This window comes from Lasiosphaeria miniovina (assembly GCF_030549165.1).
Source record: "Lasiosphaeria miniovina strain SMH2392-1A chromosome Unknown B0T26scaffold_4, whole genome shotgun sequence".
Lineage (NCBI taxonomy): Eukaryota > Fungi > Ascomycota > Sordariomycetes > Sordariales > Lasiosphaeriaceae > Lasiosphaeria > Lasiosphaeria miniovina.
In genome coordinates, this window is record NW_026848223.1 from 6,209,133 (window position 1) to 6,231,571 (window position 22,439).

Here is a 22,439-nt window from a genome sequence, read left to right on the forward strand (position 1 = left end):
GAATTCGTAGTAATTGGGTCGATCCGTTGACGAGGCTCTAGGAGTAGCTGGGGGGTGCCATTACGGTGTAAGTGCCAATGGAGGTGAAAGTGATCTAATTGAAGAGCATGATCCTGATCAAGTAGAGTCTTAAGCGTGTGTACACAAGGCAATCCGTAAGACCGAGAAAAAGAGCCCGTACAGGTTGGTAGTGGTATTTTGATGAGCAGCTTACGTTGCTCTTCAACTTTCCGAAGTGCTTCGTGTGATATCCAACCATGTACTGAGCTATAGAGTGACCCAGAGAGCTCAATTGGTATCCGGATCTGCTGTTTAGCTTGGTTGGATCGTAATTCTGCAAGCTGGTTGACTAAGGCATGCTTAATTGCTCGCCATGCCTCAAAGAGATCAAGGGTAGACTTTTTGAGATACCCCTTCAATAGCGCATGGATGCCTTCTACCCGTGAGGTAACTACATTTCCAAAATGTAGGTGCTGATCAACCCAAGCCTTGGCTAGCTTTTCCTTGTATAAATCGAGCCAAGTGGTTTTAATATATCCAACTTCTTCAATATGATTGGAAGATACTGTTTTTCAAGCTCCTGTACTTGCTGATGAAATATTGCTTCATCTAGTGAGCTCACAATTGAGTGCCAGAATGCAAAGAACTGATTCCAAGCTTCAAGCCCGGGCTGCTGGCCTGGCTGACGGGTTGTGAAGGCTGGCTGACAGCGTCGGAGAACTGCTTTATTTGCGTGCCATAAACAGAGAAGTGAGGCAGCAGCTGGAAAACAGGTTGCTACAGCATTCATACATGCAATACAGCGATCTGTGAGAATGACCGAGGGAAGCCGTATATTATGCGTCTCGTAAAGGGATTGTAATTGGTTAAGGGCCCAGAGGTAATCCTGTTCTGATTCGCCGTTGAGGAATGCAAAAGCAATACAAAAAGATCGCTGGCAGGCATCAACTCCAATGATATCAAGAAGTGGCATGCCGTACTTGTTGGTCTTATAGGTGCAATCCAGAAGTAAGATATCTGGGTAAGTTTGAAGGTATATGATTGAGTCTGGATGGGCAAAAAGAACAGCTATAACATGGCCATCTGGTGCAAATTGTATCCGGCTCCAAAAGCCGTCTTCGTCAAGTTGGTTGGCTAGTGCATGGATAGAACTTTGGCCTTGACGAGCCTCTCGCTTAGCTATTGCAATCCGGTTGTAAATATCTTGTTGAGTAGCTGAGGTGGTGTGATACTGATGTAGGTATGTTCTGATATCTTTTGGTGTAACCCCCGCATTCGTTAGATTGTCGATTACTGATTGGTCTTCTTTAGAAAGCTTCCGGTGAGCTGGATGTGCAGATGGGTGTTGACTTGGCTCGTGGTTGTGGAAGGAATGCTGCTGATCAGGTCGATGCTTCAAGGTCCAAGTGCTCTGATCCAAGGATTGCTTTGCTGTAACTGAGAATTTACAGTCGGGTCGCCGGGTAGTTGTTTTCCGTTGCCGTTCTTTCGATGTAGTTGGGGGTCGGCAAGCTCGATCACACATGTAGGTAATCGTCAATTTGCCTGATTTCTCCTTAGTGGATCGCCCCACAATAAAGGCATATCCCCGTGTTGCTGCCCAATTATTAATAGACTGGAATAGGGCCTCTCGTGACTCGTAATCACCCTCAGGTGGGAGACAGTCATCGGGAAACGAAGAGAGACTAGCCATTACAACTATACAGGATAAGAACTGAGTGCATCGCGAGAGTGCATCGCGACGCGGACGCGTTCGCGTTCACGAGAATAGATAACGGCGCGGGCATCCCAAAAAGGAAGGCTTACGTAATTGCACGGGATCCCGTACAAAATTAAATGCACGGGATCCCGTACACCTATTGGGAGCCCCATCTCCCCTCCTTCAATATTTACAAGCCCTGACCTTATCCAATGCCTCAAACACTCAAGATATTCAACCGTATCTTCACCTAACTGCATTTTTTCCCAAGATATTGTGCGGCGAGCCCCTGAAAATACTCTCTCCGGATCAGCACTCATTGCTGGAATAGACAAAATGTTGATTGCCAGTTGAGATAGTCTTGGCCAGCGTTGTTGTTGTTGTGCATTCAGCCACCACGATAATGCTGAAGATTGGATTGGAATTGCAGCTTCTGAGATATACTCCTCGAATTCGTCTTTCGCTTGCATCATTGGAAGGATATCAAGATTTTGAGCAATGAGATCAAATTGGTCGAGATTTTCATCAATTTGCATCGATGATATCGTCGGAGGTGTAATTACTGACTGGTCTTTGTACTCCTCCCAGAGTTTTTTGACTGGGCTGATTGCTGGCCGTATCGATTTCTTATCCCAATTGCGTTTGAGATATAAGGTTCGTCGTGATGGATAAAAAACTACCGCTGCTGCATGAAACGGAGACTCCTGCCTTTAGGTAATATTTGTCGAAAACAGCCCAGCTTTCCTGGATCCGAGAGGATAGGAAAAAGTTGGATTCGTGTAACAAAAAGCTATTTTTAAAGTGCTGAGCAAGAACATCCATAGTGTTGGAATAGCGATACTGGTGACCGCACACTAGCAGGGAGGAAGCAGAGATCGCGCGAGTACGCACGTGCAAGTAGGCACGTGCGGCGCGCGGACCTCTCACACACACACAAAAACCCCGGTCGCAAGCAGAACCTACCTTAGTTCCAGAGAGAGAGAAGATGAATCAGAACAACTTTACACCCCCCCCCCCCCGGTAGTACTACCACTTTTTGACCCGTTGGAACACCTACGTGGTTGGAATACCACGAACACATAGTAAATAAAACCCGGTCAATTGTTGCTTGATCTCCTTCGGTCATTTTTGTTGCTGGATAGAATGGTTTTAGAAAGGCCAATATTAATCGCAGATGTTCCCAATCGTCTGGAGAAAGATAATCCTTTTGGAGAGGTTCATACCACGATTTAATATATGAATCAATTGCACCTCCTTTTTCAAGTGCAACTTGGATCATCAATACCAACTGTTCCATCGTGTAGAATTATCCAAAGGTATCATTCGGCCAGCAAGTTGAATGACTGATTTATTCGAGTCGGGGATCCTCGGATATGGGTGATGATGTTGTGGAGTTTGATAAGAGGACTAAGATCAAGAGAGATCTCAGCTCCCCTGCTTCGGTATTTTCATCCTGATTATCCATCTTCTTGAATAGAAATGCCTGGACAGCAAGACTGGTGATATGCCCATTACATCATATTCGATTGTCCGATGATGACCAAGAAATTTCCTTCTCACTGAGATCTGCTTCGAAGATCCTGCAAAGATTGCCGTTTGTTGAAGCATTGTCGCTAATGATTGTCCCAATATTCGATAGAATATAATCTTGAAGGACGAATAAAAGCGCTTCGTATTGAGTTACTGCATAATGTGATGTGATAGATGGAAGTCCGATAAGTGCCTTTTGGAGGGTTTCCGATCCGAAATCCACAAAATGAGCAGCAACTGCTAGGAATAGTTTCTGATCCGGAGAAGTCCAGACATCGATGGAAAGGTGAATCTTTGAGCGAGATGATTGAAGTTTTTTCCGAACGATATCTTTGTGAAAAAGCCAAGATTTTTTGATGTGTTCTTTGATTGTGGAATGTGCTGAAACGACTTCGTTTGATACTGATGGATTGAGAGCTTTGCAGAGCGTATGGAATCGAGGGCTTTCGACTATCCGGAAAGGAAGATTGTCGACCACAATAAGCGAAACAATCGCCTGTGTAATAACTTCTTTATTTAGCGCTCGTTTGAAGATTTGAGCATCAAGTTCAAAGTCTGGTTGATCGTCATTGCTTTCTCATATAGAGATTGCAATGTAGTGTTGCTGAGCTCGTCAACCTTTCTCGGTTGGTTAGGAGCTATGATTCCGTTCTTTGATTGAAGGTGTTGTCGGAAGTTCGTTGTGTTTTGAGCACTCCATGCTAAGCAATATTTGCAATAATATATACGGCTTTTGCTCTTTCGTGCTGGTGTTACAATCTGGACAACAGGTCCACGGAGCTAGGCCCGGCCTAGGATTGTGGGGGTCTAGACGGCAGGTAGGAGATGACAGGAGACAAGGAGTATCGTGCACAGATTGCGAAAGACAGGCTTTCAACACACAACCAATGTATGCTTAACCAGATGCATTGATAGCTGCAGAACCGTTCTCCAGAGAGAGCGTGCTGCCAGCTCCTATATAGAACTATGAGCAACCAATCAGAGTTCCTGCCTTACATGCTCAGTCGTGCTCAGTCCTAGACGCACTGATCCCCACTGAGCTCCCTGCTCAGTGCGCTCAGTGGGTCTCGGCACTGATCCTACTGAGCTCAGCCATGCTCAGTGCACCTTGGCAATGGCCCCACTGAGCACTCCCTAATTGGATGCACCTTCTCTTAGCGAGAGTCCCACCCTAAGTGCCGTTCCAGCCAATCCGCAGCGGGCGGGCAACGCCCTCTGCACCTTTGAACCAGGATCGTAACAGCTGGCTCTCTATCTTGAGGCGTTCGAGTATGTTCTAGAACTACGCTTGGAGCTCGGCCTGTATCTCTGGAGGTTGAAGAATCCTCAGAAACGAAAGACATCTTCCTTTGGTGAGAAAACAATGAGAATGAGAAGGATTTGGCAGATTTTTGGTGGTTAGGTTGCGTTGGGCATCGAAATATTCGTCGGTTGTGCCAATTGGCAATGCCAGCTGGCAAACTTGGGTATACAGCTGGCCAGTTATGACCCTACAGCTGTAAGCTTGACTGCCAGCTAGCTGACTAAGAAACGAATATCGTCAATATTTGCGATATTCCGAATACGGATACATCCGCTGACAAATACACAAATATTGTTATTCGTCGCCCACCCTGCCCGGATGTGCAAAGCAGATTCCGCCAAACACCACTGATATTGGCTGGTCGGGGGTACGAGCACATTGTTAAAATACTACTAGACACCGGACGCGTCGATGTTAATGTCTCTGTTGGAATGTGTCAAGCAGAAGGGCCTCGAAGGTTCTAGATAGAGACTTCGCCACCCACTTCGCCACCACAATAGTAGTATAAGAAGGGGCTTTCTGGCACTGCCAGAAAGCTAGAGAGAAGAACACACATCTACAATCCATTACTTGAACCACCAGCTTTCGGCGTACAGTTACGCCCTGTTGATTCCAGAACCGGTACCCTGGTGAACCCAACACTGATCAGTGGTTAACTCACCACTGTTGGGACAACAGTCCTCCGCCACAGATCAGCAAGGAGCAACAGAAGAGACAGCACCGTAGAGAACGGTCGACCCGAAGACCTGCCCTCTCTACGAACCTGTGCTAAGGAACGTATCCCCGCCTACGGAAGAGACGGTATAACGGAGCATTCGTGCCTCGAATCTCAACCGTAGCCTGAGGACCTTCAAATCTACGGAAGAAGTGGCCGTGACCGTCTCCCTGGCGTCACCTAGCCGTAGAGCGTCCACCACGCATAATCCTTTAACCTTTATTCTGAGCCAACCAACGGCTCACCCCAACCTTCTACAACCCCTTCAAATACCCCCTACCTACCCCTAAGATGGCCACAGGAGCTGGAGGCGACGTTATTACGTCCCCGACCCCTACGCCTAGCCAACCAGCGCGCTCAGAACCCCTCAGCAGCCCTACCCCCGGACCCTCGGTCCCTCCCGACCTTCAAGGAGAGGTAGACCCTCTAACCTGGGGCCGGCTAAGCGCGTTCGATCGACTCCCATCGCCAACAAATGAGCAGATCAATGGGCACATCCACTTCCTGCTACGCTCCTGGCAGGAAAGCCCCCTAAAAGGAAGATACGCATGGGTACAGTTTACTGAGGAATTCGAGCACTGGGATAAAGCCGCCTGGGCGAAGATCCCGGGTCGAACACAGACTACCCTACGTAACTGGCTCCGGGGTAACGGAGTCTTCGTTACTATGGATGGTGACAGGATCCACAATAACCTCCAACGAGCAGCAACAGCGAAGGAGTTCCACAGATGGTCTGACGCGGACGTCAAGTACGAGAAAGGACGGAACAGGGCCTTCAAACTAAATACCCTAGACCCTGACTTCATCCGGGAGATCCAAGAGCCCGACGACGATATAGAGGAGCCCGAAAAACCCCCTACGGCATTTTCACCTCAGGAACCACCTCAAGGACCCCAGTACCCCCAGAAACGCAGTCATACAAACGGCCCTCACCAAGGACCCCAGCACCCTCACCAACGCAGTCCTACAGATAGCCCTCACCAGGACCTCCAGTACCCTCGATCCAGACCCCAGTTCGAGTACCCACCCGTACCACAAGGGCCCCCGAACGCGAAGCAGCTTAAAGGCCTGGCTAAGCTCTACAACGAGGAGATGAAATACGGCGGCGATATATACGATGTATTCGCTTCTAAGCTAGTAATCTTCCAGGACTGCTGCCAACGACTAGGTATTACCCAGGGTCAGTACGACGTAGCCTTCCCCGCTATGCTCAAGAGCCGCGCCCTGACCTACTACTACGACCGGCTCTGTGGGCGTAAATACGACTTCGCTGCGTTAATCGCCCAGACTAAGGCTCAATTCGAAAGCGAAGAAAGCAACCAGCTACGCCAACTAGAGTGGGGCAACACAACGCTACGTAAGGTCATCGACGAGAACCCAGGGAAACTAAGGACCGAATGCCTCGAAATTTTACTCAATAAGCTTACCAAGCTTCAACGTACCCTCCCAACCATCAATCAGTCGGAAGAACTACTCCGCATACAAGTCCTCAACGCCTGCCGTGGGATCCCTGAATGTACACTCTATCTGTACAACCCGGCTGCAACCTACGAAGGCGTACGCAGCCAGCTCCGGTCAGCAGTCAGTATTGCAGCTGAAGCCCATAGCCAACAGTTCAACACCTACGCCCCTGAGGAAGCCCGGCAGCACTGGACTGACCGGACATTCAAAGGCAACGGCCGAGAGGCTCGCTTCGGGCGTAAGGACCAGGGGAAACCACGACGTACCTTCCCGGCCCGAGGACCCTCGCCCGGTAAAAAGTGCTACGTATGCGGCAAGCCCGGCTGCTGGTCGACAACCCACACGACGGAAGAAAGGCGTCAGGCCTACGACCGCTTCAAGAACAACAAGCATATACAGAGTAGCCAACCGTCGGCTACATACGCCCAATTCCTAGCCTGGTACGAAGGAATCCAAAGCTTTGACGATAACAACGAAGATGACAACATCTCGCAGCTCCTACAGGCCCACGAAGACAACCAGTCCGAAGGTAGTGAGGAAGAGGGATTCCAAAGTACCTTCTTTAACGATTCCATGCCAACCGACGGCAACGCCATCGTTACCTTACTTGCCGATAGGTCAGTCCGCCACGGCCTAACCAAAGAAGATCCATTCCTACAGGCCGAGGATCAGGACCACCAACCCGCTTCGATCTTCACCCTCAAAGGCCGTTACTCAGCTACGGAGTTCCACGGCATCATGCCCGACACAGAGGCGTCCGGTTTTTCAGCGGCCGGGCACCCACAGTTCCGTGCCCTATAAAGGGAGCTACCGTCACTACGGCTCGGACCGCCAACTACGGAGGCCGCGATCAAATTCGGCCAGGGCAGCACCCTCACCCCCTTGGGCACTACCACCGTACCTACCCCCTTCGGCTCGGTTGACTTCCACGTAGTCCCCGCAAACACACCGCTCCTGCTATACCTTCAGGATATGGATCGCTTGGACCTCTCGACTGGCTAGTTACCGATGCCGGCACTTCGTTCCGATCTACCGAGTTCCGGCAGTCGGCTAAGGAGATGGGGATCTCAATCAAAGAAATACCCGTTGAAGCCCACAACAGTATTGGCAAGATTGAACGATACCACACACCACTACGCCGGGCATATACCATCTTCAGGACCGAGGACCCCGAAGCAAGCCCGGAAGCTTCGTTACAAATGGCCGTCAAAGCAGTCAACGATACGGCCGGCCCGGACGGCCTTATACCCACGCTCCTAGTCTTCGGCGCCTACCCCCGGCTGACCGAAGATTCGGCACCCTCGCCTACGATAAAACAACGTGCCTTAGCAATCAAGAAAGCCACCGACGCAGTCAAACGGCTACAGGCCGTACGACAAGTCAACGGCGCACTCGCAACGCGCAACGGCCCAAACACCGCACAAACCACTCAACTACCGGTTAACTCCCTAGTCCGTGTATGGCACGAAAAAGCCGATTGGCAAGGACCCTTCAAACTGATTGCAGTTGACGGAGAAACATGTACCCTGGAAATGAATAACGGCCCGCGCATCTTCCGATCAACCGTAGTTAAGCCCTACTACGAAGACCCGGCGGCCGTACCAACTTCACCAGCTACACCGACCGCACCAGCTTCGCAGGCTATACCGGCTATACCAACCACAACGGCATCGGAAGCTGACTTAGCCCCGGAAAGCGAAGCAGAGGACGTGATCATCGTCAGACCACGACGCCGCGGTCGACCCCGTAAAGCCTTGCCGCAAGGCACCTTCCTTCAGGAAACCGGAACGTCTGGAGCTTTATAACAAACAAGGAACAGGCCGACGCCGTACTAGCGGTACGACTACGTACCGAGGGCAAGATCACCACGCCAGGCGCACCATTCGAAGAGTCTACCCAATACGAGATCGACAGTCTAATCGCTCAGGGAGTATTCGAATTCGTCAAGCAAGGCCACAACCAAGGCCTACGCATCTTCAAGTCCCGCATCTTTAACGAAGTCAAGGGCAAGAATACCACAACGCCCTACGAAAAATCCCGCCTCGTTATCCAAGGCTACGCAGACGACGCATTCAACGGAGGGATCGCTACGCTTACCAACGATACGATCACCCTACGGCAGAAAGGCCAGGCCGGTAGGCTACGACCTATTAACTACAATGCAGTTGACGCCAAGCAACAATACGTCGAGCAGCGAGCCCGCGGCGCGTATATTGCTTCCATCTGTCAACCTGAAGCCTGCTTCGACCTATCAACCGCAGCGCAACACCAAGAGCCTACGCTAGATGACTTGAAAGCCCTCAACCAACGTATTAAGTGGCAGGTTGATAACCAGGACCGAGGTCTAGCATTTATCCCCCTAGACCTACCTAACGCAAAGCTCTTCGTCTTCGTCGACGGATCCTTCGCTAATAACCGTGACCTCACATCACAACTCGGCTTCGTAATCATTCTAGCAAACGAGACCACAATCGATACTCAATTCACCATTCGTGGTAATATCATCCACTTCTCCAGTACTAAGAGCAAGCGAGTCACACGTAGTATACTCGCTTCCGAAGTCTACGGCATGGTGGCAGGCGTGGATATGGCCTACGCACTAGCTTCTACGATTCAAGTCGTCACTACGCACCTCAATCTACCAACAGTCCCTACGGTCGTCTGTACAGACTCATACTCGCTATACGAATGCCTTGTCAAGCTAGGGACAACGAAAGAGAAGAGGCTAATGATCGACATTATGGCCCTACGGCAGTCGTACGAGCGCCGTGAGCTACACGAGGTCAGGTGGATCCACGGCGACGATAACCCCGCCGACGCCCTGACCAAGGCCGTACCGAACCGGGCCCTAGAACGGTTCATCGACGGTAATAGCCTTACGGTCCGTATGGAAGGGTGGGTCTCCCGGTAAGGAAGACCCGGGTGGAAGCAGTGATCCCGGGGGTGTAGATAGTGGCAGTTATATAAGGGCGGCTTTCCAGCCTCAAAAGAGAAAACTGCCAGTGTTGGAATTTGTCAAGCAGAAGGGCCTCGAAGGTTCTAGATAGAGACTTCGCCACCCACTTCGCCACCACAATAGTAGTATAAGAACGGGCTTTCTGGCATTGCCAGAAAGCTAGAGAGAGAAGAACAGACATCTACAATCCATCACTTGAACCACCAGTTTTCGGCGTGCAGCCACGCCCTGTTGAGTCCAGTACCGGTACCCTGGTGAATCCAACAGTGGCCGAAGCAGCGCACACGACGCTTTGTGCCTAAGGAATCCCGGGAAAACCGGTCAAGGCCAGGAATTAGCGACTCCAAGGTAAATTTTACTGCCCAGTTGTTCGAATCCACGTTGTCACACTGAAAATAACCGACGCTCTTAGCGAAGCCGTAGTCGTTAACTAGCCGAGAGATGTAGAGAGCCTGGTTCTCGCCGCTGTGAGAGCCTCGAAGGTGGGGCATTCCAAGCAGGTCTTGTTGTATGGCGCCGTCAACATCAGTGTAATGTACGAAGACCGCTAGGTAGGAAACTGTCGCGTTGGAAGTCCAAATATCGAACGAGAGATGCTTCTTGTATGGCGATGCGGCTAACCTCTCACGTAGGGCCTGTTGTTCAGCCTCAAACCTCTTTCGAATATGCTCTCGAATGGTATTGTGCGAGGAAGGAATCAGGGTAGCTGTCTTCTCGGCATTCAGGTCCATACAAAAATCCCGAAATCCCTTATGCTCAACGATGCTGAAAGGCAGGTTCGAGCCGACGACTAGATCGACGAGCTTTTCTTCCAAAGAGAGCTTGTGAGGCAGTAAAACAACCCTCGCGCGCTTTGTATTGACAACTTGAAGCGTGCCTTGCCTTTTTCCGGGCCTATTCATACCAGTAGACGATGACTTGGGTGCGAATGTTGCGTGCTCTTTTTCCAGATGTATAATCGCCGAGCTTGTTGAATCCGCCTTGAACAGGCTCTCGCAATAGTGGCATGCCCAGAAATATTCTCCCTCGATGATAGCGTTGTTGATGATCTGGGCGACCCAGTAGCCGTGATCACGAATCCACGATGTCCTTTTTGGTGTTTTTCCCGCCCACTTTTCCGGTATAAAGGACCCTCTTGGTATTTTTATCTTCGGCCAATCCTTGACTGGAACCCCGGAAAGATCTTTGACATCTACTCCTTCTTCATGGAGCGCATCGTGCTGTCTCGATAGTCGTGATAGCTTCGGAGGAAGGGAGGGAGGAAGATTTCCGGCGGTAGGGAGGCTTGTCGAGAGGGTCGCGACATCAACGGTGGAGGCAGGCATTTTGTCGAGGACTCGGGAGCCAAGGAAGTAGGGAAATCGCTGCAAGAAGGTAGGATTCGGTAGGATTCGGCAGTTTGTTTACAACGGTTGGCGATAGTTGCATTGTAGCGGCACGGCGGCACTCGAATTCAGGGCATTCGAGGATTTTCCCGGGGCCAGAAAATGCAGGGTTGGCCTTGGTCAGGGACTGCCCTGGCGCCAGGAAAACCCGGAAAATTGGGCCTAAAAATGGCCTAACCAATGGAAATATTTGCAAATACGCCAAATAACCGGGCCCTCAATTTGGCCTGTATTTGACCTCAAAAATGGCTTATTTATTTGCAAATACGGATTTCCTTATTTAATTGAATTGAATATATTTGGATTGGTGCCAGCGCTGGATTCAAGTCGTCACTACGCACCTCAATCTACCAACCGTCCCTACGGTCGTCTGTACAGACTCATACTCGCTATACGAATGCCTTGTCAAGCTAGGGACAACGAAAGAGAAGAGGCTAATAATCGATATTATGGCCCTACGGCAGTCGTACGAGCGCCGTGAACTACACGAGGTCAGGTGGATCCACGGCGACGATAACCCCGCCGACGCCCTGACGAAGGCCGTACCGAACCGGGCCCTGGAACGGTTCATCGACGGTAATAGCCTTACGGTCCGTATAAAAGGGTGTGTCTCCCGGTAAGGAAGACCCGGGTGGAAGCAGTGATCCCGGAGGTGTAGATAGTGGCAGTTATATAAGGGCAGCTTTCTAGCCTCAAAAGAGAAAACTGCTAGTGTTAGAATGTGTCAAGTAGAAGGGCCTCGAAGGTTCTAGATAGAGACTTCGCCACCCACTTCGCCACCACAATAGTAGTATAAGAAGGGGCTTTCTGGCACTGCCAGAAAGCTAGAGAGAAGAACACATATCTACAATCCATCACTTGAACCACCAGCTTTCGGCGTACAGTTACGCCCTGTTGATTCCAGTACCGGTACCCTGGTGAATCCAACAGTCTCCGACGAGGAACGGCAAACCTCAATGGCATGGTTCTGCTCTTCCGATGGTTTGGGGAGCCCAAGAAAAATCTCAGTATGACGACCTCAAATGGTGATTCTGTCCCGCTTTCTTCGAACTAAAAGGTCACGGTTTGCACGAATATCATTTCCATGATCGCACAATTCTGCCCTTTGTGTTGCGCAGAGTCATTAGCGGCAGCTGGTGGCGCCTTAACCTGGCGGCGCCTTATGAAGATTGAGATTGATCCATCCAGTCATGGGTTCCATGATCTTCTCACCAAGGCTAGTAAACTACATGCAATGTGATCAATTCAGGAAGCTGACTAAATGCAAATGGGAATTAGTGAAAATTTCTTGGCAATGAAGATTGCGCGCGATTGGGAGCACGTAGAGGGACTCGGGTCGAGCATCAGCTTTGTTCACGATCATATCCTCCTATGCTCGCAGTGTTTCATTATCAGCGAGATATTTACACATTGTGTCCGAAGGCTGACGGCAATATCTTGGAATTCTGGCAGCAGAAGCATAGCTCAGGTTATGGGGGCCCCGAGGCACTACAGTGGGTGTCTCGCCGGTTCGTCGGCATTTTCGGCGCACTCCACGAAATGCGCGCGGCCTGATTTGGCAACTTATCAACATCCCACCCGGGAAGGCTCGAGACTACCAGACGCCCCAGGACCCAGGACACAGGCCACGAGGTTGGCATGTCCAAGACCCAATACCGGCACGATCCCGGCCCGGGTTAGTTCACGTGTGTCGTGTTGAACAGGCGGTTTCCAGTATCGGTGCCGCCCACACCACTGAATTTGTTCTCTGACAGACGCAACGCCACGACCGTGAGGCCCGTATCGCTTTCAAGAGCCCGGCCGAGGGTGCCCTCTTGGCCAACCGACTGTGACTGGACGACGCCGGCGACCACGACGATGGGAACGTTTGTGCGGAGGGTAATACGGATGTGCCTCACAAACTCGAGCACCGACTTTCCCGTGTTCACCACCGAATCTACCAGCACGACGGTTCCGCCTTCTAGGACGTGATGGCGTTTGACGTCTGCGGGGTTGGTAGCGTGGATGAACATGGCCGTGGGAAACGCATCGTTGACTCCCAAGGCCATGGGCTCGCCGCCGCGCATTAGCGCCACGATGGACGTCGCGCTCTCGCCACGCAGCCGGTGGCCTTGGGTCTGGTGGCCCTGCACGTGCGGGATCGAGTGCTCTTCCAGCCCGACCACGTCGCTGACGAATTCCGTCGCGAGATAGCACCCAGCGCGCCGGTGGGCGTCTCGCAGTGCCGGGCCGGCAACCCTGGCGTCGCGCGTCGGCGACATGAGCAGCCGAGCGGAACTTCTCTCTGTTGCGTGCACAAGTCTGGACCGAATGACGGCAGCGCGCCGGTCCGGACCGCGATCCAAGACATGGCCGATGAACTGCTCGCTCGTAATGTCGACCACCGGCAGCCTGTCCGTGTCCAGCCGCGGTGATGCAGCAGCGGGCAGCAGTGCTTGACGGGCGCGAAGGCCGCCAGAGTCGATGGCACTCGACAGAGCGGCGTCCATGCTCTTGCTCCTGGTGTGCTCTTGGCCCACCACAACGACGGCCTGGTGCGCGGCATTCAACATGGGCAGGTCCAGTACGCTATCGCCAAACGTCCACACGTACGTGTGGTGGTAGTTGCGCAAGCGTGTCACTACGGCAGCCTTGACTTCGGGCGTGACGACGAAGCCGTCGGATACCCGGCCCCCGCCGACGACCTGCACTCGCTCCAACAGCCCCTCGCGCGCCAGCACCATGTCCCAGACCCGGCGCAGCCCACACGTCACAACCAGCGTCACAACGTGATCCTGGCCTGCCGCACGCCGCACCAACGCTGCCATCTCGGGATGCACCGTCACCCGTGCTGCCACGGCGCGGCAGACGGCATCGAACTCGCCGTCGTCGGCCGCCTCCTCGTTCAGCAGCATCGCCTGCCGGAAGGCCACGTAGGAGTATCCCTGCGGGCCGCTGAACAGCGTCTTCAAGGGCGACTTGTCCTCTGTCAGCTGCAAGGAGCGCCTCGTCGCCATCACGTCCCAAAACACCTCGCCCGCGTCCTCGGCCGCCAGCGTCTTGTCTGCATCCAGAACAACGGCCGTCGCAGGGTTGCAAGCGATCGACGACGCAGCGACAATCTCATCCACCCTCTTCTCGGCAAGCGCCAGGTTCGCCTGGCTGGTGTGCAGCTGGAAGTCGGCCAGCAGCGCACACGCCCTGTCGAGCAGCAGCGGCGTCAACTCGTCGGTTACCGACAGTGTCACGAACAAGATGCCGTGGCTGCGGCACAAGGCCCGGAGCGCGCGTATCTCTGCCCTCTGCCACTTCTGTAGGTGGCTAACAGACATGGCGGGCCGGGTGCGCTGCGTATCGCCATGGCGGCGGCGTGCGACGGCGTCGGCATCGACGTCTAGGTACACGAGATGCGTGAAGGTGGCGAGGTCAGCGCACGTACACACGACGTTCGGCTCGGCGGCATCTTCAGGCCAGAAGCTAAAATGGCCTGCGACGACGCCGGCGCGCTGCGTGGTGGCGCACTCCTTGGCAATGGCGTAGACGGCAAGGGCGCGCCAGCGCTGCTGTTCGTCGGGCCCGCACTCTTGGAAGACCTCGAGGCCGCCTGGGGCCAGGTTGCCAATCACGCTCGAGCCCTCGAAGAAGGCGAAGCGTGTCTCGCCGAGGCGTGGCTCGAGCTGGGTCATCAGGTGCGTTTTGCCGCAGCCGGGGATGCCGTAGATACCGACGACGGTGGGCTTGGGTGCGGCAGCCATGGCGGGTGTCTGTCTTGTTCCCCGTGGTGGTGGGAATGGACAAGGGATGAGGTGTTTGGACGGTGGTTAGCAATGAAGTCCAAGAAGGGGCTGTTGGCAGCAGGCTGGTGACGGCGAACCAGTTCAAGAATAGAGTTAAGGGGCGACTGCTTGAATGTGACTGGGAAGAAAACGCAGCAGATGCCCAGTCTGAGAAATGAGGGCCGAGAGGAACAACTCATATAAGCTGACGAAGGATCAACATGTGGAGGACAAGACAAGCTGACGAGGGATCGACATGTCGAAGACAGAGTCGGCACATGACAAACAGAAAATACCGACATTATTTCATTTCCGCTGCTGTCCCTCGCGGCCCCCCGCAGGTGCGATTAGATTGAGAAGGCCTCACTGCGTCCGCGTCTTTGTTCGGAAATGAGCAGCGACGGCGGCCTCATCGCCTTGTGCAACGCGCCCCATGCGACAAAGCTAGCTTCTCTCTGACATGATTTGACGAGCACGGAAGTGCGCCAGCCACCGGCCTCACCGGATCGACCGGCAGCCGTTCCACTGGCAGAGATGAGTGACAGCAGCTTCCAGGAGCGTAATATCTTGTTCATCGTGTCGGTAGGCAGCAAACAAGTGATTCTCGTTTAGCTGAAAAGCGCCGAAAGCAAACAGTATTTCTTTCTCTATTGCGACATCGTCATCGCTTGACCGCTGCTTTGGAAGGGGTATCAGATGTTGGAACGGAGATTATACAACGCGAAAGTCTACTTGTTCACCGCCGAACCATATGAGAGAGAACAAAGTACATGTACAAAGATAACCGGGTCCTGGCCAATGGCCTTGTACATAGGTAGAGACAGGCCCAAGCATACCGCAACCAGTCACCGACCGGCCGCCAGCCGACACCCATACCAGCCGACACCCATACCAGTCGACACCCATACCAGCCGACACCCATACCAGCCGACACCCATACCAGTCGACACCCATACCAGCCGACACCCATACCAGCCGACACCCATACCAGCCGCCCAGAATGCTGTTGCCAGATAGATGTGCGTGCGAGTAGGAGCAGATAACCGGATCACGTCCTACGCAAGAGCCATGAAACCCAACAGAGCCGCCACGCCAGCCATGGCCAGCGGGATGCCCATACCCGCGGCCGAGCTGCCGGCCGCCGGCACGTTGCTCGTGCCCTGGCCGTTGTTGGCGCCCGTGTCGACAGTGAAGAAGGTGGCGCCAATGGCAGGGCCGAGGCCGAGCTGCGTGCGCCACCTGGACAACTAACAGCGACAAGAGTCAGCACCGTCCGTCCATATGCACCCGTCCATATGCACCGTGTTAGGGTAAGCACTCACATTCCAGTTCTCGATGGCCTCTTCCATGCCGACCGACTCGAAGCCGGCGCTGCTGAACCGCACCGGCTGCGTGTACAGGGCGTAGATGAAGCGGTGCACGCCCGAGTTGGCCGTCGGCGTCGGCTGGATGAAGGACGTGAACGGCCGCGCCTGCCCGGCCGGGATCACCAGCCGCTGCGCCGTGCTGAGCACTGTCGAGTTGGCGGTCGCCGCGCTGTAGTTGCCTGCCAGGAAGTAGCGCAGGTTGCGCGCCGTCGGGTTGCTGCGCGCCGGCGCGTCCGCGTCGAGCTGTGCGGCTCGTTAGCCTGGTGTCAGATTGCCTGGTGTCAAACTCCGGTTGACGATCAGATGGGGTGCGTACTAGGTAGATGAGATACCGTGTCTGCGCCGTGATGTTGGTTGCGTTCTGCAGGTTCTCGACGGAGAATTCGAGGGGCTGCGCGGTTTCTATGCGTACGTGGCATCGTTAGTCGTGGCATCGTTAGTGGCGGCATCGTTAGTCGCGGCCAACGTCTTGCTGCCGCTTGCTCCGGTCACACACCTCCCACGGTCAGGCTCGACCCCGGCACCAGCAGCTCGCTGTGGCCGTCGGCGGCCTTGTACGTGACGTAGAACGACACGGCCGGGTCCAGGGCGGCAATCACCTCGGGCACGATGCCCGACTCGCGGAACTTGTTCTTGAACTCTAGCGTGCTGACGCTGCGCGCGTTGTCGTCGGCGAGGCTAGGCGCCGCTGCCGCCAGTATCAAGGCTAGCAGGCTTGCTGTGGAGCAGGAAAACATGGCTATACTGTCTGTCTGACTGTGTAATTATTATTGGTGAGAAGCAGAAGTGTCCAGCACTGTTAAGAGGGGAAATGGTTCGGAAGAACGGACAAAGAGACGAGACCGGCGTTGGGGAAGAAAAATGGAAGAAAGGAACGTCCCGCACCACCACAGGCACAGCGTGGTTATATGTCCCGGCACAGCGTGGTTACATGTCCCAGCATCCCAAGTCTGCGTTATGATCGCCGCAGTCTTGGCCGGGGCAGCCAAGGCGACGCGCGCAGGCCAGGAGCCGTTGCTAAAACGCCAACACGGGAATCAGGACCCCGGCGACGACGCCGAGCACGTCGTTTTTGCGGGCAGAACCACCCCGGCAGCATTGGCAGACATTGGCAGCAGCCAGAACGGGACGGCAGGGGCAGGGCAAAGCTGCTCGGCGCCCGTTTCAGGCCAATGGCGGCGCCAGGAGCAGAGGAGTGCCGGCTGCCAAGCAGGGCATCAGACCCGGGGGCGCTTGGCGGCTCTCGTCCCGTTTCAGGCCGCTGCGCCCAATCCGCCGCTGCCGTGTTTCGTTGCCATTAAACATTCATCCCGTGCCAAGCCAAGCAGCGGGTCTGTGTTTCGGAGATTTCTGTGAAAACATTCTCGCCTTTAGTGCCCAGTCAAGGGTTTGTCATGTGCTATTTGGCATCTTTGTTGTTAGATTGTCACCGTCTCCTTATAATACTACGCGTCTCCTTATAATGCTAGGGTCTCCTTATAATACTAGGTAGGTAGGGTAATTTTGACGTCTAGTTCTAGGTACCAACATATCTAGAACTAAGCCAGCTCGACAGAGAGCCGGTCCCTTGTTCCAGTTCTCGCATCTTAATATCAGCGTTCTCACCAGACCTTGAAATATAATTGCGACTCCCCCCAGGGTCTCAGCCACCCATTAGTGACGATCCTGTCGATTGTCCAAGTGCCGTTACGTACGCAGCTCGGAAACCGGCCTGGCTTCACTGGCAGAGCCGCCCGAGTCTCCCACGGGTTCCAGTTGTAGCTGTTCTGCCAGTCCCAGGGCCTGATGGACGTGTCAAGAATTCCGATCAGCTTCCCGGCATTGGAAGGGACCAGCTCGCGCACGCAGTCTTGCAGCGTCATGGCGTAATAATACGGGACCGGCCAAAACTCGGCCGAGTTCATGGGAGTCATCTGTCTCAGGGCCGCGTGTCCCGGCGTGACCACAATGAAGATGTCGTCCTGTGGCTCCACGGCCAGGACCTGGGCAAGTATCTCGAAGGCGCTGTCGATGGTCCTAGCCGCGTCGCTGCCCGCGCCATACACAATCCGCCACATCAATACACCGACCAGCAGCGGCCAAAACGGCATCGCAGGCTCTGGCTCGGCATCGTAAATGTCCTTGTATGATAATCCTCCCGGACCGGCTATGGTCTTCAGACGAAGCCGCGTTGACAGTCCGTGCGACAGGAGCAGCGAGATCACGGCGGGGTCCAGCGCGATGCAGCATGCAGACAGCAGCAGGCTGGTCTCCTGCTCTGGCCCGCCATCCCGATCTCCATGGCCTGTCTCGACTGGCCGGCCTCCCATGTCCTCGTGTTCCCCGCCTCCCATGTCCTCACGTTCCCCGCCCCGCGGGCTCCTCATCGCCTCGGCCGCCCGGCATCTCCGCCACTCGGGACCGCCCGCTCGCAGCTCCTGGGCGAGGTACTCTACCTGGCCGTGTGCGGCGGCGAGGTGCAGGAAGGAGGCGGGCGTCTCAAGACTGGACATTTTGCGCTGCGCAGCGCTCGGCCACAGCGCGGACTGCGACCGGAAATGCCGCGCACAGAGCTCCCAATACCGCACCATGAGCCCGTGTGGGTGCTGTTGATTATGCCGAGGGACGCTGGATCCGCCACGGTCGATCATGCGCACCGGCGCCGGCGCGGCCATGGCCAAGAAGTCGAGCCCGTACTCCCAGCGCGCCAGGTCGGCAAGCGACAGCGACGGCCGCTGGCACGCGAGCGCCACCTCGGCCATGCGCAGCGACCCGTGCGCGCGGCCAGCGTCAAAGTCGGGGAACTGCTCGCCGAACTGCCTCCGGCGCGCCGGGGTGGTCAGGTAGTCGCGTGCCGTCTGGTGCATGAACTGGATGCGGCCGGCAAAATACAAGCCGGGCTGGCCTGGTTCGAGCGCCTCCGCCGTGGCCACGGTCAGCAGGCCCTTGGTCACAGCTTCGATCTCTCGTTTCGCGCCCTTCAGGCACCGGAGCACGTCGGCCTCGTCACGGATGTGGCCGAAGTGCCGCGCGGCCGGGAAGCCCGGGCTGTCGACGTCGTCGATCCAGTGGTAGCACAGGGCGTTGAGCGGATCCGGGAACGGGTTCGTCAGCGCCAGGAGGAGGAGCATGTCGGCGCGAGCGCGGTCGGCGCGGCCGAGGGCGCCCAGCATCTTGTCGTAGACGGCGTCCATCTCTCGCGGTGTGTCGTGGATGATCCGGCCCAGCCGCTCAGGGGACGCAAACGCCAGCTCCGCCACGACCGACTTGCACACGATGCGCGCCCATAAGAACACGCCCTCGGCCATCTCGACCATGTCCCGGACCAGCTCCAGGTACAGATCCCGCACGCGTGGGAAGCTGTCGTCGCTCTCGAACAGGTCACAGCTGAAGCGGTGCATGTCGTAGGCCGTTAGCTCGTGCAGTCTGATGCGCTGGGCGGGCGGAAAGGTGTCGGTGAACTCGGCGTGCGGGCGCGAGCTGACGCAGAGCTTGATGTAGCTGGCCTTGGCCCAGTTGCGCAGCTGGACCGCGAGTCGCTTGTGGTCGAAGGCGTGTGCTTCGTACTCGTCGAGCCCGTCGATGAAGAAGCAAAAGGCCGGCGAGCCCGACTGGACGGGCAGCTCCATGAGCACGTCGAACGCCGCTTTGACGTGCTGGGGCCGGAACAGGACGGCTTCGAGGCTCTGGCTCTGCGACGTGGCCGACGGTTCCGACAGGTTCTCCCACTGGTCGTGGAAGACTTGGGGTATCAGGTCGGGGCACTGGCGGAGGACAAGGAAGAGGATGGCGCGGTAGAGGCCGCGCAGGGACGTCTGTAACTCGCTGCCAGAGTTCCAGAAGTAGAAGGATGCCGTGACCAACGCTCTGCCGCCGCTCCACTGTTGCAACATGTTGGCTGTGCGTTGGTCGTTGGAGACGAGTTTCATCAGCGTCGACTTTCCCGATCCTGCTTTGCCGCTGATGTGGAAGACGCCGTGTCCCTCCCGTAGCCAGGTCTGCAGAAGCCGCCGAGAGGCGTCCATTGCGTCTGACATGAAGTCTGGCGGCCGTGCCCGAGCGGGTGAGGTGTTGTCTTCCCAAAGCCCTTCGCCCTCTACTCCTCTATCGCCCTCCAGCATCCAGCCAAAGGTTCCCCCAGCCGCGTCCTCGATGGCATCCTCGCGGGCGAACATGTCGTCGAAGTACACGTGTTGCAGAATCCTAGCTTGGCGCTGCGTAGAGCAGACGACTTGGCCAAGGGATTCTAGCCGCTGCTTGATGTCGTCCAGCGCCTCGAAGAGCGCAGACTGCCTCCCTCTCTTGTCATTTAAACTATCTGGGTCGTCGTGCAGAGTGCTCTGGTCTTGCCCGTCTGAAGAATCAGACGATGCATTGTCTGCGTCGTCGTCGTCGTCGTCGTCGTCGTCGTCGTCGAGCTTCAGCTTGGTCAGGTGCTTGACCAAGTCTTCGCGGACAAGCTTTAAGCCGTTGGCCGACACGGTAGAAACCTTGGCCACGTCGCCCTGGATATCGTCCAGCTAGCCTTTGATAGATGAGTTCTTTTCGCTGATCCCATCATCAGCAAGCCAGCTATAGCATTCGAGGCTATGTGCTCCGAGGGGCATTCGAGACTATGTGCTCCGAGGGGTCACGAACCTGAGCATAGCCAACAATCTAGTGTTCATCTGGGCACGGTACTGGCCGAGGCGGGCCTCTATGGACGCGATTTCGCTCTTCTTGCGCATGCTGGCCCACGTGGTCCTGAGCGACTGCCATTTCGAGTTCTTGACCCCCCGGAGCCGGCCCAGGATGTCCTCCAGCTCGGCCGACAGTGCGGCACAGCTCTGTGCCAGATCGCGCAGGGCTTTCTCGTGCTTCGACGGGAGGCGGTTCCTGGTTTGGCTCTCGCCCGTCACGGAGAGCTCGAGAGAGTAGTCTTGCAGATCGCCGACGATGGAGCCGATGCGGGCGTTCTCCCTAGTAGTCCCGCGTCCCGACCTGTGCAGCTCTTTGGCGCTGGTCACCAGGCTCCACGAGAAGTCAAGAAAGTTGAGAATGGCCGATGCTAGGCCGACGGCCGACAGCGGATCCATGGCCTGAGTTTGCTGGTGTTGATTAGGGGTGCTTCTGCCCGAGGCAGCCGTGGACGTGGCAGCCGTGGACGTGGCAGCCGTGGACGTAGCAGCCGTGGCAGCCGTGGACGTGGCAGCCGTGGACGTGGGCAGCTCGGCACCCGAGAGAGCCGCCCGAACATGTGCATCCACGGACCGTACACGAGGCAGGCAGGTCGGAGCCTGGTGGTTGACCTGCAGAAAAGCGGGGTAGCGAGACAGCGTATGGAGGATCGGGGGCGAAGCCGGGACTGGTTCTGCCGGGACTGGTTCTGCCGGGACTGGTTCTGCCTTGGGGGCACAACAGGTAATAAGGCCCAAGCCCTAGACAGCTTATCGTCTCCGTTTCCCTCAGGCCTCATGTACTTTATATACTTAACAAGAGTTTATGAATTAGAATGGGGGCGTCTCTAGCTAGGGGGGCGTCTCCGGCTACTATGAAATCGTCCCCATCCACTGTAGGTATACAGGCCCCTAAGTATTACAACTCACCGCCCAGGAAAATACCACATTTTACAGCCAAAATTACCACATTCGCTGGCTGCCCGCCCTAAGCGCTGGCATCGCATTTGTACCGCCATTGCACCTCGCCGCCGTCCCCAACGTCAACATGCTTCCAATACGGTAATTGAACCTCCCGACCGTAGATTCGCTCAAATCGTCCAAATCTGCAATAACAAGCGAAGCTGACTTGGCTGAATTTGCTTACATAACGGGCCAAAATTGCAATAAAAAAGAGTGCGTCTCCTACTGCCGTCAAATCGTCCCCGCATACTATAGGTGCTCATATACCTACAGTATGCGGGGACGATTTGGCTCACCGCCCAGGAAATCACCAAATTTTACACCCAAAATTACCGCACTTTAGCTACGTCCTGCCAGGGGTAGTCCTTGTGATCGGTGGTGGTGATGTTCTCCGTTGCCTTGGACTTTACGATTTTCCCTCGGTAAGAGCCAAAATCCACCCTTGTTGCGCTGAAGTCTTTGGCATAGTTGGCGCCTCGCAGCTTGCATAACAAACCGTGCAGAAGCAGCCCATTCGTCCAAATCAACAATTAGATGGTCGAGGGTGTCGTATTTGAAGGTGAAAAGCCTATGGTCAGCGGGCGGATTGGAAAGTGGCGATGGTGGCGGCGCGGGCGGCCCGGCGATGATTTTAGTGGCAGTTTGGTTGAAAAAGAAGGTTGTAGTGGAAA

The 22,439-nt window shown here is 55.0% G+C and overlaps 4 protein-coding genes across 4 annotated transcripts; all 4 read right to left on the minus strand.

Moving 5' to 3' along the window:
• Positions 1–3,392: 3,392 nt before the first annotated feature.
• On the minus strand, positions 3,393–4,589 carry B0T26DRAFT_713798 (uncharacterized protein; the record flags this gene model as incomplete). Its single annotated transcript, XM_060442142.1, has 2 exons — positions 4,476–4,589; positions 3,393–3,978 (listed from the first exon to the last, which is right to left on the minus strand). Coding segments are annotated over exons 1-2 (188 nt in total), but the record flags the coding sequence as incomplete, so codon positions are not given.
• An 8,136-nt stretch (positions 4,590–12,725) lies between these two features.
• On the minus strand, positions 12,726–14,783 carry B0T26DRAFT_647545 (uracil phosphoribosyltransferase-domain-containing protein; the record flags this gene model as incomplete). The annotated part of the gene is made up of 1 exon (XM_060437905.1): positions 12,726–14,783. The coding sequence occupies one exon, from the start codon at positions 14,781–14,783 to the stop codon at positions 12,726–12,728; it is 2,058 nt and encodes a 685-aa protein (XP_060297433.1).
• Positions 14,784–15,859: 1,076 nt separating this feature from the next.
• B0T26DRAFT_676776 (phosphatidylethanolamine-binding protein) lies at positions 15,860–16,908 on the minus strand (the record flags this gene model as incomplete). The annotated part of the gene is made up of 4 exons (XM_060440015.1): positions 15,860–16,051; positions 16,127–16,414; positions 16,488–16,573; positions 16,668–16,908. 4 exons carry the CDS (start codon positions 16,906–16,908, stop codon positions 15,860–15,862), a joined length of 807 nt encoding a protein of 268 aa, XP_060297434.1.
• Positions 16,909–19,407: 2,499 nt separating this feature from the next.
• B0T26DRAFT_626372 (uncharacterized protein) lies at positions 19,408–21,225 on the minus strand (the record flags this gene model as incomplete). The annotated part of the gene is made up of 2 exons (XM_060436185.1): positions 19,408–20,449; positions 20,789–21,225. Coding segments are annotated over 2 exons (1,479 nt in total), but the record flags the coding sequence as incomplete, so codon positions are not given.
• Between the last annotated feature and the right edge of the window lie 1,214 nt (positions 21,226–22,439).